The following is a 14222-nucleotide window of genomic DNA, read 5'->3' as shown; positions in this document are numbered from 1 at the left end:
CGTCTGTAACTTAACTTTCATTTCTTAAAATAATATATCCATAAATTTTGTATGTGTCAAATAAATTAAGAAAATATATTTATGCTTATTTAATATATTAATATTCAAATTAATTGATAAAATGTTTATAAGGAAGTTGTCAAAAGCATAATTATGAATTTGGAACATTATTGATATAACAGTCAATAGTACACTTTTAGAATAATGTAATAGCCAATACGTAAGCTGAAAAGAATAACTGAAATGAACTTAGATTAGAATACGTATTAACAGAAATACGCGACAAAAATAAACACTTTAATTGCCTCTGCAACATCATTGTCACTGGTTCAAGAACTAAGAGTTCCTATGTTCGTGAACAAGAAAGTGATGCATCTCTTCTGTATACAAGAGAAGTCCGTAAAAGATTTCCATAAGTGTCGCATGGTTATTTCCAAAATAAATTGCTAAAAAATATTTAAAGAGATAAAAATGCGCCTTTACTCCTAAGATATTATAACAGAAGTATGGTGCTTCCTATTTTCAACCGATTGAAAGGAATGTGGAAATCTACAAATCATGGCGCAGTAGTAAATCGATATATCGAAAGTTAGAATTAGGAACAGCATGTATACAAGAGGCGAATGACTATGGCTTTAGTTCACAAATATTCAGTTAATTACCCTAAATAGTATTTCTCTAGCTCCCAATACTATCGATAAGATGTATTACTCACGTAAGTTAATTGATTCACTAAACTTAAATTTCCAGAAAATTTTTATTCATTAGAAACAGATATACATGTGCTTGAAAAAAGTGGTAAACTTTACAATAGTGAAAAACTTTATTTCTGAATTGTTGCTACAGTCTTCATAGTTATCACTAAATTCGTCTATCCTCTCACTTATACAAAGGGTGTTCAAAAAGTTTTGTACAGTGGTCTAATTTTTTTTTATTTGTTGCAGGAGGAGAATGAATTTTTTTGTGAACATACTTGGAACATTTAGCTATACACTGATTAATGTAGCCTCCATCAGCTGTTTCATGATGTAAATGCACTTTGGCAAAATTCTGAGGATTGACTTTTACAACATCGCTTGACACAGGAAATAAGGTCTTTCTCACTATCAAATGTTTTACCGCGCAGGAAGTACTTTGTATTTAGTACTTCTATTGATGTAATATTCTCCATTACAAAGTGGCATATTGCCATATACCAATAACATCTTGAAAGGCTGCAGCTTTCTTGACACTTGAAATTTTACAATTATACATTACTCGATAATTGAATTAATATGTTACAATTCAGTGAATAGTGTTTTCTGATCCCTTCTACCAATTAACCATTAGAATTTTACTGTCTACTATGTAAATCCAAATTCTCTCCATTATCACTTACCTAATAGTATTTTAAAACATTTAAACATTTCCAGCAAGTGCAAGCGACATTCTCCGTACAACGTCGTAATAATAAAAAACTTTTATTAAGTTTTGCTCCCACCACTATTAAGACTAGGAAAATCATTATGTTATTTAATATTAACTTTGAAGAAAGAAGTTGACACCTAAGATAAAAAGAAAACAGAGATCCAAAAAATATGATTAGTTGGATTAATATCTAGAATATTAGTAATATGATCACAAATTAAATATTCATAGGTTTATAATCAAACAACGCAGTACAATCTTTCTACAATAAAAAGTAGGCAACTGAGTAACAATCCGAAACATAGCAAACAAAATTCTGAGACTAAGTGGTTTAGTGACAATGGAACATCTTTCTTTGTAACGTGCTTAATTCTCTGGGTTCCTCCATATTCAACATCAGCCTCTATCATCCATTTGTTCCTAATACCTCCTTCTACTAATCTGGTAATGATAGTTTTCATTCTGGGCAGATAAGGAGAGTTCTTAGGAAGAGGATAACTTACACATAGAAAACCAAGATAATCATTAGAGACATGATATATGGGAATTCCAGAATTAGGTGTATAATCTTTACTGATTATATCAGCAACTGTTCGTACATCAATTAGAATTCTATCTTGTCTAAGAGCAAGCAATTTCAATGATTCCATTCCGTTCTCTATTGTCTTTGCTCTTAATGAGATCTTTTTGAGATTTGGATCTGAAGAATCTGTAATAATATCAGCATAATGCTTGAATATCTCAACTGGAAGATCCGAGTTTGCCACATCTTCTCGAGTATTTAGTGCAGGGTAGTATTGAGGGTTAATCATAAAGCTTGTAATCGAGCTTTGGTATAAGGAACCTAAGATCAAAAATAGTATTACAGAAAGTAGAAATATTATTCTTGGAAAATTTCCAATTGGTTGTCTGTGTACAGATACTTGAAGAACAATAGACAACACAAACAACAATGTTTCTCCAACTCTTCTTACCTTCGTTTGTGTGAAATCATCATTTTGAAACACATGTTCAACGCATACGATGGAAATAAAGGAGATGGCGAGTAATATCCACACATGACTTCTGAAAGGAAGAATCACATGCATCCATTGAGGAATAGGTTTTTCTTGTGGAGTGATGAATGTGAAGTGAGAAAAACATGGTAAACTAATAAATACAAGATTTTCATACAGATCCGTTATAATAGGCAAGGGAGAGGAACTAATATCAGCTTCTGTTCTAAGGACTGTATACACTGTTGGAAAGTCATATTTGTGATTTAGTTTTCCTCGTTGTTGTGCAACTAGCGTTGGTGTAAAGTTCATCTGAATTGCTACAATCTCCAAGATTTTATCCAACAGTTTTATACTCCCATCATTATTTTCAATAATGGACTTTTCACTTTCCACATCATAGTGTACAATTATAAGAGGATGTCTCATCACATTCCGAGTTCTGTCTTGGAATAAATATGACGTGTTTTGCACATGCCTACCTATTATTTGTAGTTCACTGTGGCTTAATATTGCTTTATCTCCACTCCAAACAAATGGATTGTATGAGTAGAAATTAAGACAACGGTATGCATACATAATATTTGTATCCTCACGACAGTGGTCTTGTCTGGCAATAACTTCCACATTTAACACCTTCTTCTTCCAGAATACACTGAAAATGTCTTGCAATTCATATAAATTTGCCACTGAAGTGCTAAGTAACACCAGTATGTTTGCTCTTGAGTTCCAATAAGGAAGTCGCACTATTAAATTTATATATTTACTAATTGATTCTTTGTTGTTGACGAGAAATACTAAACATTCACTTTCAGCAATTACTTGGTTGTAACACCAATCACTTGGAGCCACACTATTTCCCGAAAATGCAACATTCTGAATTGTGACGGGTGTCTGGCAGTATCGAGTTACGTGTTCAAGATCAAAAGGCATTTCGTTTGTTATATTAGAGGTAATAACTAAGCTTAATTGATTATTTGTTCGGCAAAACATTGAGCAAATTAATGTCATTGCTCTCGTAAAATACACACTATCAAAACCTAAATTTACTGAGTTACGTTCCGCTTTGGCCCTGTGTTTTAGCAGCAAAAGATTGTTGATATACATTACGCTCAGCAGGAGAATATTTGTTATGATTGAATGTTTTGTTTGAAGTCACACCTCTAACTTCCGAACTACTGAAGCTTCCTATCTTTTTTTTCGCAAATTCACTGTTTACATATTTTTAACGACAAGAAACAATAATGCTGACAACTCTTATTACAGAGGATGAACAACTGATGTAATTTTAAATATTTTGAAATATTTACTGTATTTCAAATTTCAATATTTCGTAATAGTTGACGTTATTCAATTTCGTATCCAAGGTGTGAATAATGCATTCTTTCTATGGAAATGAGACACCACTCATATAAACACTATTTCGCTATACCAGTGGAAGTACAAGAGTTGAAGTATGTTATTCAAATCACCTTTTCGTTTAGTTATCGTAGTGAAGCATTTTAGTATGCTTCACGAAATTGTGTGTATACTTAATCGGAAGTCTCTGAACATCCGTAACGCGAAATGCTTTATTGCTGAATATTTTGTTTTCTAGAAAACAAGGTCGGAAAATAAATTTATCATTGCATTTTCCATTAATAATAGTCATTTATGCAGAAATATTGATAGCTATAAAATATCTAAATGTTCTTCCTATATATATTTTCTTGTTACTTGAGTTTAAAAAGCTTCTAAGAATAACTTCATTGCTAAAGAAAGGAAGTAATTACTTCTAAATGGCTTTAATGCATTATATTGACTAAACAATGTGTAAGCGACAGCAACATGTCGGTACTAAAGTAAGTAGTTCAAAATATTCTGTTACCGGAAGACTAGACACAAGAACCAGTGACCTTGTTCCACTATTGTTCAATTGTTTATACTATACAAATAACAAATCGTTTAAAGAAATTAGTTAGTCTCGCCGTTGACGTCTGCATTAACTCCCAATTCGTCTATCAATCAATAAAATAATAATAATAATGAAATAAGGCAAAACCCAAATGCATTTTAAATTTAAAAAAAAAGATTTGAATGATTGTCTCTGTCAAAAGCCGATGATTGATCAATTTTAGGTAATGAAAGTGAAAATTCTTTTATAATGTTGCAAACAATAACTTCACGCTGATTGGTCAGGAACAGCAATGCTGTTGGCCTCTATGGAGGGAGATATTCCGGAAGAGAATTATGAATAACTTCGAATAATAATAATAATAATAATAATAATAATAATAATAATAATAATAATAATAATAATAATAATAATAATAATAATCTATGAAATCATTGTAAACGGTCTCAATTATTTTAATATTACGAGAACTTCTTTCATTTTTACAAGTCGCACAAAATAAATGGTGATATGTCAAATTTAATTATTGAAGACTCCTATAAACTAATTTTATGAGTGCATGTAACAATGAATTTAATTAAAAGAATCTTAGAATACCATCGATTACAAAAGTGGATTATTATTCACAAGACAATGTGTAGAATGCTTTGCTGATTCAAGTTCAAATAAAGAGAACACCCGGCATCTTCATTATGTGAACCTGGGTTTTCTTTTGTCAAAATAGTGTAGGATGTAGTTGTTCGAGTTTCATCTCAGGATTATTTGACCAGCGCCTATAACATCTCGACTATTCTTCTACTACTGGCGAAGGATCCTTATTTAATACTTTTCTTCATAAAAGGAAGATCGGAGAAAAGATTGAATGAAAAAAAGAAACATAACTAAACAGAAACTTTTCGCTTGACAAAGTGTTGGCTAAAGTAGCCAAGTCTCGGTTAGGACAGCCATTTTGAACAAATCTTGTGGTACTAGTAACCAAGCACTAGCAGTTGATTAAAACATACTTTGTTCTTTTAACCTATTTTTAAGATACTATAGTTACCGAGAAAATTTGCAAAAATGTTTTCACTAACTTACTCAGTTACTTCTGTCAAGTACAATGAGGCGTTAAGCCATTATTTATTTCAATTCTCGGTTAAAAGTATTTTGTCATCCACTCAGTTAAATTAGCAAAGTACATATTGCAAAGTAGTATTCGGTTGTTAGTAACCGAGATTTTGACAAAGTGTAATTTAACTTAACAAGTCGGTTACTTGCAACCGAGTTTCTGTTGAACATTTTGATAAAATGAGAACACATGAACTGGGGATGAATTAAAACTTGCTAGTAACTCTAAAATCGATACATTTTAAAGTTAGTAGTTCCAAACTCTATAATCAACGGAACTCTAGGATACGCAAAGTGATTCTAAAGAACTCCAATATTACATATCATCAACAAACTATTTGTAAGTAACAAAGTAGGCCTGCTTATCAGAACACAGTTTATTTATATTAACCCCTTACTGTATATCGTTAATTGTGACACTCTAGTTGTTGATAAATATTTCCCGCCGAGGCACTTCAGACACTTTACTTTTAAATTCTCTACAACATCATCTTCAGCTTTTAAGAAGTGTTATACATCCGAAGTGTAACGCAAACTAGGTACGTTACTCAAAAATTTGAAACACGTTACTGTTACAGTTACTTTGGAAAAAATATAACGCGTTACTAGAAAACGTTACTTAAAAAGTAGCGCGTTACTTCCGTTACGTTACTTCCCAAGACTGGTGAATATTAAAAACATTATAAATTTAATGTCTGAAGTGATAACCAAGTTTTTAAATTAAAGATGTTATAAACAGTCAGACCTTTCGTGTAGGGATTTCGTGCTGACGTTTTACATTCTTTCTAATGCATCTCGCTGAAGTTTAGAAACACTAGTAAATTTGAAATCTTACCGAGCTATTTCGAAACGAGTTCTGGTGAACGAGATTTTACAGTAGGCCCCAGCCCCGCTCGCTCAATCCTAATCCCGTTCCTGGCTCGGAAACAACTGTGTACTTTATTTCATAATTATATATATATATATATATATATATATATATATATATATATATATATATATATATATATATATATATATATATATATATATATATATATATATATATATATATATATATATATATATATATATATATTGTAGATACATATTAAAGGATTATAGGATTTTTATTAGGTGATTGGAATAATTATAATTTAAAGTCAAGTCTAATTTGAGAAATTACAAAGATATGAAATTGTGATATGTATGGCACGTGTTATTGATATTGTTTGTTATTGTCTGTCTGTTTATGTAATCAGTTACAGATGGTTGTGTTTTGATATTCATGAAATCATGTCGAGACGCTAACTCGCAGGATGATGTAAACAGAAATTAAGAAAATGAATGTAAGCCTGAAAGATGTAACGAAACCATTTGTTAACACAGACACAATTCGGATATGGCATAATATTCAGATTCCCAGAGGTTGATAGTCTGGGAATTCAGTCACAATGTAATGCGGTCTGCAACGAAAGTTTGACCAATAGCTGAGGTAATCAACGTCGAATCATGAAATGACGAATTCCATCGTCTGGAGAAGAGAACAAAAACCCAGATCTAGATGGAATCAGGATCAGAAGTCGGTCCTCAGAAGTTAAGATCAGAAGTTGGAGTTTGATACGAGAACTCTCAGTTTTAAGTTACGAGTCTTACTAGCGACCAGCTATTGATGGTTGGCTCTTAGTCGGCTAGCTGTGCTAAAGCCGAGTTGCCGATACCAACGTCGTCCAGAGAGGAGCCCAGGAGTGGACATTCGTCATCCCAAAAGCCTGAACATCTAAAGGTATGTGTACCTCAGTTGTAAGCGTTACTTGTGATCGAAGCTCCAGACGTCTGAGTACTGTGATCTGGATGCATTAAGTCATATCTGCTCGTACAAACACAATTACACTAGTACACCTTTCATTGTTTCAAATACATGAAATTATAAAAGAAGTGGAGTGTTTCTGTAATAGGGTAAATAATCCTCTCACTAATTACTAGATTTACTCAGACCTACTCATTTCGGACAGTGGGTAGAAGCTGCTTCTTTGCTTCACAACGCAGACATCCCCGGATTCTATAGGCACGACACGAGGAGGTTGTTATGGTGGAGATGCTTTTGGTTCGATTCCCGGTGCGTTTATAATTTTCTTAAGCATATTACCACATCATTGTTATGGTGGAGACACTTTTGGTTCGAGTCCCAGCTTGTCCATAATTTTTAGGCATAGTAACTCATCATTTGTATGGTAGAAATGTGTTTGGTTCGATATCCCGGAATATTACAATAGTTAAGGTTGTTTAATTTAGAATAAAGTCAATGTTTATTAGACACGCGAGAAGAAATGAAAAGTAGTATTCATAATAAGAAAAGTAGGTTAACCATCACCACCCACCCTCACTGTCAGTTAGGTTAAGTAAAATTATTTTGAAGTTAAAAGTTTATAAATAAATGAATGAAAATACAGTACTAACTAGAGCACAAAAAGCAAATAAAGGCATACGAGTAGAGTTTAATAATTTATTCAGTTTGGGAACGCCTGAAAGACAAAGACAAGTAAGTATAGATAGTCAAAATACAGCAGTGGAACCCGCAAGTCCAAAGATTGAAGTAGAAAAAGGACCGGTGTTTAATTTTCCAAGTAACCCGGTAGTGAAATCGTTTTCTGAAGATTATCCGTCAATTATTCAGTTTGACGAAAATTTGTTACATAATAGTAAAGATAAGAATTCAGAAAATTTAGATAATAATAGTAAAACAAATATGGCATCGAATGTGACTTTTTGCGGATGTAAATTAACTTCCCAAATTTGATTTGAAGAATGATTGAGATATAATATCATTCTTTGATGAATTCGATGATGCATGTCAAATAGCAGGTGTCGCGGAAAATAAGAGAAAAGAGTTATTGCCAAATGCATTTAAAGGTGTTGGTAGACAGTGGATCAAGTTGTTCTTAAAGCGGAAAAATTTGGATGATATATCTTATAAGGAATTGCAGGCGGAAATAGTTGACGAGTTTACGCGGACAAACGTAAGCCTGGATATAGTGGAAAGAATCCGGGAAAGGTTACATCAGGAAGATGAGCGAATTATAAATTATGTATATGATATGCTCGTGATGTGCGAGAGATTGGACTCGAATATGACAGATAAAAAGAAAATCGGGATTATAGTTAGCGGTTTGTAGTTTTACTACATGGAGAAGGTAGGAACTGTAGCCTACTCGAATTTGGATAAGTTCGTAGAAGATTTACAAAAGATAGAGCGAAATAAGTGCAAAGTAGACAAAAGGGTAAAACGAGAAACCGGAAAGGTAACAATTAAAGATTTAGTGAAAAAGATAAGAGAGCAAGTAGAAGAAGACGATAGTGATACGGAGATAGAGCGGTGTTTCGGAAAGATAGTAAAAACAAAGAAGAAGCGAAGATTAAGCAGGAACCCCAAAGTTTAACACAAAATGCACAATTAGAGAAAAAAGACTAGCTCCAGTTAGCGTTATCAGCAAAGGTGCAAGATAGTGATAAACGAGAAAGTAAAGAGCATAAGTCTGCGAAAAATCAGAACTTTGTAAACAATAGAGGAAATAGACAGTTTGGAAATAATGGAAGAAATCAGTATAGGAATAATAACAATAGAACGTGGAACAATAATAACGGTGGCAGAAGTCAGAATAACTTTAGAAGAAATGGCTGGAACAATAGAGGCAATAATAATGGATTTTCAAATAAGCGAGGAAACAAAGGTGGTTATTGGCGGAATGATAGAGGTAGATCACAGCGAGTGCCTTGGCAAGGAGGGAATCGATGTCAACATACGTGTTGTCATGAGCAAGGTCAACAAAATCAAAGTCAACAGAGATATGTGCAAGTGGCACCAGCTCAAGTAAATGGTACTACGTATTATCAACCCATAGGTGCTCAGAATTTAAACTAAAAAGTACTGTAAATGGTCGAGGTACATTTACACGGGAAAAGAATAGTAGAATAAGAGAAGTGATAGCCTCAGTACTCCAAGAGAACAATATGGTGTATCTACCAATAGAAGTGGAAAATAGACATGTGAAAGCGTTACTAGATAGCGGATCCCAGATTTCGATTATAAACGAGAAACTAATACCACCTAGTGCTAGAGTAATTATCCAGCAAACGAAAATACGCGGTATTACGCAAAATGTTTTGGTGATTAACAAGTTAGCAATTGTAAAGTTCAAAATCGCTAATCACACGTTTCATCTGGCTTTTAGAGTAATTAAGGATTTTCCATATCGAGTATTGATAGGAAATGATTTTTTAAAAACGCAAAATTGTCAAATTGATTACGGGAATAATAAGATAATAGTACAGAGATTCCGGAAACCTAGAATGAGATGTGATAGCGATCAAGAACCAAGATTAGTATCGGATAATACAGCTATAGGAGTCAAGATGAGTTTGAGACCTAAATGGGTATTAAACCATAAGGTTAGTTTCTTGCCAAGAAGTAGGACAACAGTAGAGGTGAATCTGGTCAATTCCTGGAATGGGAACGAGTTTTTGTTGGAACCAGATAGGAAATTGGAACAACAATATAATGTGTTGATACCTAGGGCGTTGCTATCAAAAGATAATAATAAATTACAAGTTATAAATCCATCAAATAAAGTAATAATGTTAACACGAAATGTGAAAATTGGCGAAGCGGATTAATATGTGAGTGAGAAAGAGTTGAGACAGGAAGGATTGACTGAGGAAGAGATTGATAAGGTATTTGAGGCGAGAGAAAATTTTGAGAAATCGAGGTTGAAATTTGGAGCAAAAAACAAAACCTGAAATTAAAAATAAGATAGAGAAACTATGTTACGAATACGCGGACGTGTTTGCGTGGAAAGAAAACGAATTAGGCAGAGTTAAAGGAGTAGAGCATAAGATTGAATTAGAGTCAAACGTTCCATTTAGAAAACAACAATATCCAATACCTATTGTTTTAAGAGAGAAAGTTAAAGACCAGATAAATATTTTATTGGAACAAAATATTATAGAAGAGAGTAATAGCTCGTATAATTCGCCGATGCTGTTTGTTAGAAAACTGCCAGGAGCTATTAGAGCTTGTTTGGATTGCCGTTATCTCAATTCCAAGATCAAGTTCCATTCTGTGTCTTTACCGCCTATACATCAAATTTTGACGTGTATGGGGGCCATAAATATTTTAGCGTCATTGATATAAAATCTGCGTACCACCAAGTTCCTATAACAAAAGAATCACGACAATACACTGCGTTCAATATACCAGGGATAGGAGCATACTCCTATAAAGTTCTACCGATGGATTATGTCCAATCTCCAGCTGTATATACAAAAATCATGGCTATAACGTTCGCAAACGTTAGTCCGGAGGCGGTGTCATATTACGTGGACGATGTATTTGTGTACGTGAATGAGCAAGAGAAAATTGTGACAGTATTAAAGTCTATTTTTCAAAGGTTAAGAAAATATGGATTGAAATTAACAGTAGAAAAATGCCAGTTTATGGAACAAAAAGGTGTAGCATTGGGACATGCCGTGAGTGACGCAGGATATGCAATAAGTCCGAAAGTTTTTCAAGCCATTAAAGCCTGTAAGCCACCGAAGTCGGCAAAAGAATTAAAATCATTTTTAGGACTGACTAACTGTCAGAAAAGTTTGCAAAAACTATGCGGAAATTTCGGCAGTGTTCCAACCGTTGCTTCGGAAAGGACATAAATTAGTTTGGTCAGAAGAACATCAACAAGGATTTGAGAAGTTAAAAGAAGCGTTACTAAGTGCACCATTGTTGGCACCATTCAGAGACAATTTGGAAACAAGAGTATACACAGGTGCGTCGATGAAGTCCATAGGAGCTGTCTTGATGCAGAAGCAAGAGAACAATGAGTGGACACTAGGGTGGGTCGTTTTGCCACTTTTTCTTCGGAATGAAATGTAATACCTGGAAAAAGTGGCCAATCCACATGGACATTTCAGGTATAGATTTTTTTTCAAATCAGATAATATCTTCTGTGAGAACTATTGCATCAAAGTCAAAATTTTACTGAAAATTGCAAAAAAAATACCAAAATTGTTCACTTTTTTGTTATATTAAAGTAAACATATTTTTGGGTTTATACATGCCAGATGTTATGAAAACTGACATTCCAGTCTCAAAATGCCAGTTATATGCGCTTGGGGGTATAGGGGTGTCTCCTCTGGGGCCGGAAAAGAGGGTAAATTCAGTACAATTAAGCGTTTCTACAACTTTTTTCGTCCTTGCCTTTTCCTTCGGGTCCTGCTGCACCAATATGAAGATAAACGTTACAATTTTTTGGATAGCATCGTCACTGGAGATGATACGTGGTGTTATCACTACGAGCCGGAATCCAAAAGACAGTCCATGGAATGCCAATTTTTACAAGCGCGACTTCAGGCTCTAGTTCATCGTTGGCAAAAGTGCATAACGAATGGTGGGAACTATGTGGAAAAATGAGTCTGTAGCTGAAATATTGCTCTGTTTAGCTGTGCTGTTGTTAGTTATGTATTTCAATTAGTTTCCATGCAAAAAAAGGATGCATTACTTTGGGAACGACTTTCGTAGATTTGACTGAAACTGTTATGATTGCTCAGAGACACAATGTAAGCGAGAGGGCTGCGGCACATATAACAACTGTGCTTCAGGCAGCTTCAAAGGCTGGAATTATAACTTCTCAAAAATTAGCGACATAACATCTGCTTTAACTGTAGACAGGAACAAAATAAGGCGTGCGAAACAAACTTGCTCGGAATTTAAAAGAAAGTTCTAGAAATGATGATCCCATTAAAATCCTATACTTTGATTATAGAAGAGATGACACTAAAACATACACAGGCATCGTTAGAGAAGAGCACTCATCACTTCTGGCTGAACGTAACTCTCAATACGTTGGTCACGTGATACCATCGTCTGGCTCTGCCCATGACGAGACCAGAGTTACTTTCGAATACATCATGAACCAACTCAGAGTTGGCTTTGATAAAGTTGAGGTTCTTGGGTGTGATGGAACATACACTAACATGCTTGGAATGGAGTTGTTCTTCGAAAATTAGAGGAACTAACAGGAAAACCAATGCAATGGGATATTTGTCTCTTGCATTTTAATGAACTGCTGTTCCGAACTCTCTTCACGCATATTCACGGCGTTTATTCAAGCCCCTATTCTTACACACGTCCCATAGTTTCAAAACTATCTAACTGTGAAAAATCTTTCAGTGTTGCTATTCAAACCAATAAAATGTGACTTACCTCATCATAGTCCAGAAGAGCACAGAAAACACAGTAAGGACCTGAGATGCTTGTTCCAGATATCTCAAGCCATTGACTCCAGAGCATGCCCGGAAGAGCTTGTTTCTATGTTCCCTGGCAAACTAAACAAAGCTAGCTGGTTGACTAGTGCAAAAAGAATTTTAACATTGTATATTGCAACAAAAAACCTACCAAGAAATTAATAGAAATTGCGACATTCATACTTAAGAGTCTGTGTGGTTATGCAATACCGTATCAGAACATAGTCTTCCATTGCTGATGGTCCTCTCACGTCTTTGAGGCCATTCAAGGTCTAGATACTTACCAAGGGAATACCAGTCTGTAATCCGTTCATCCATTCAGACGAATGCATTCTTTGCACTCCCAGAAAATTTCTTCTCGCCATGATGATTGATGATCGACTTGCTGTCCGACAAGATGCATTACATAAGATTCTTAGTGCTCGAGAATACGAAGCAAGGAATCTCCATAACTCCATTAGATATAACATCATTCCCAGACTGAATTTTGAGACAAACGATTACACTGCAATGATCTTTTGGGAAATCACTGATGTTTCAATAACTGTACTACCAGTAAGTTCTATGGATGGTACCAAGCAAACAGCTCATGGTCAAACTTTCACTTCCTGACAACACTGTGCCAGAATGGTCCTTCACCGTCCATCCGTGTCACATAGTGGCAGTAGAACGGGTAGTGAATTTGTCACTGAAGAAGCCTCCCGAGTATGTGCCAGTGATGATAGAGGCGGAATAATCAGGTCAACCTTAATTTCTAGGCAAGCTGCGTCTAAATTTCAATCGAAGTCCCAATTTGTGACAATTTTTCCTAACAGTGACTAATCGGATCAGTTCATCCGGCCCAACATATGGTTGGTTGATTGGATAGGCCTAGTAGAGGAGCCCTAGGTGCAGCCACCTCTACATGGTGGGCTCTGGGTCACTTGGCCAGGCTATATTGCCAGGTGAGCGAGGAGTTGCACAGCCGGTTAACTGTACTGAATTTGCCCCCTTTTCTGGCCTCAGAGGAGGCACCTCTATTCCCCCCAAGGGCATATAACTGGCATTTTTATACTTGAATGTCAGTTTTCATAGCAACTGACATGTATTTAACCAAAAATATGTTTACTTTAACATAACTAAAATTAATGAACAACTTTTGTATTTTTTGTAATTTTCAGGTAAATTTTGAAACTTTGAGGCAATAGTTCTCACAGAAGATATTATCTGATTTGAAAAAAATCTATACCTGAAATGTCCATGTGGATTGGCCACTTTTGCCAGGTATTACATTTCGTTCCGGGAAAAAAGTGGTAAAACGCTGCACCCTAGTGGACACCCATTGCATATTATAGTAGGGTGTTACGGCCGCAGGAAACTAAGAGGCACATAGTTGAACTTGAAATTCTTGCCGTGGTTAGTGCTTTTAAGGCATTTAATTATTACTTGTATAACAAGGAATTTGAGTTAATCACAGACTGCCGATGCATTAAGTACCTTCAAACAACACCAAGTTATCTTCCAAGTTATTACGTTATGGTCTTGAGATGGCGCAGTATCAATAT

At 34.8% G+C, this 14222-nt stretch overlaps 2 protein-coding genes across 2 annotated transcripts; one reads left to right on the top strand and one right to left on the bottom strand.

Moving 5' to 3' along the window:
* Window positions 1-1646: 1646 nt before the first annotated feature.
* On the bottom strand, window positions 1647-3335 carry LOC145679006 (uncharacterized). Its single transcript, XM_081749607.1, has one exon. The coding sequence runs from the start codon at window positions 3333-3335 to the stop codon at window positions 1647-1649; it is 1689 nt and encodes a 562-aa protein (XP_081605733.1).
* A 6058-nt stretch (window positions 3336-9393) lies between these two features.
* Window positions 9394-10056, top strand: LOC145679005 (uncharacterized). Its single transcript, XM_081749606.1, has one exon. It carries the CDS (start codon window positions 9394-9396, stop codon window positions 10054-10056), a length of 663 nt encoding a protein of 220 aa, XP_081605732.1.
* The last annotated feature ends 4166 nt before the right edge of the window (window positions 10057-14222 follow it).

The sequence above is a fragment of the Thermobia domestica genome, chromosome 2 (genome assembly GCF_964235325.1).
Source record: "Thermobia domestica chromosome 2, izTheDome1.hap1.1, whole genome shotgun sequence".
Taxonomy (NCBI): domain Eukaryota; kingdom Metazoa; phylum Arthropoda; class Insecta; order Zygentoma; family Lepismatidae; genus Thermobia; species Thermobia domestica.
Note: the sequence above shows the minus strand (reverse complement) of the source record. Positions and strands in the feature narration are given on the sequence as shown.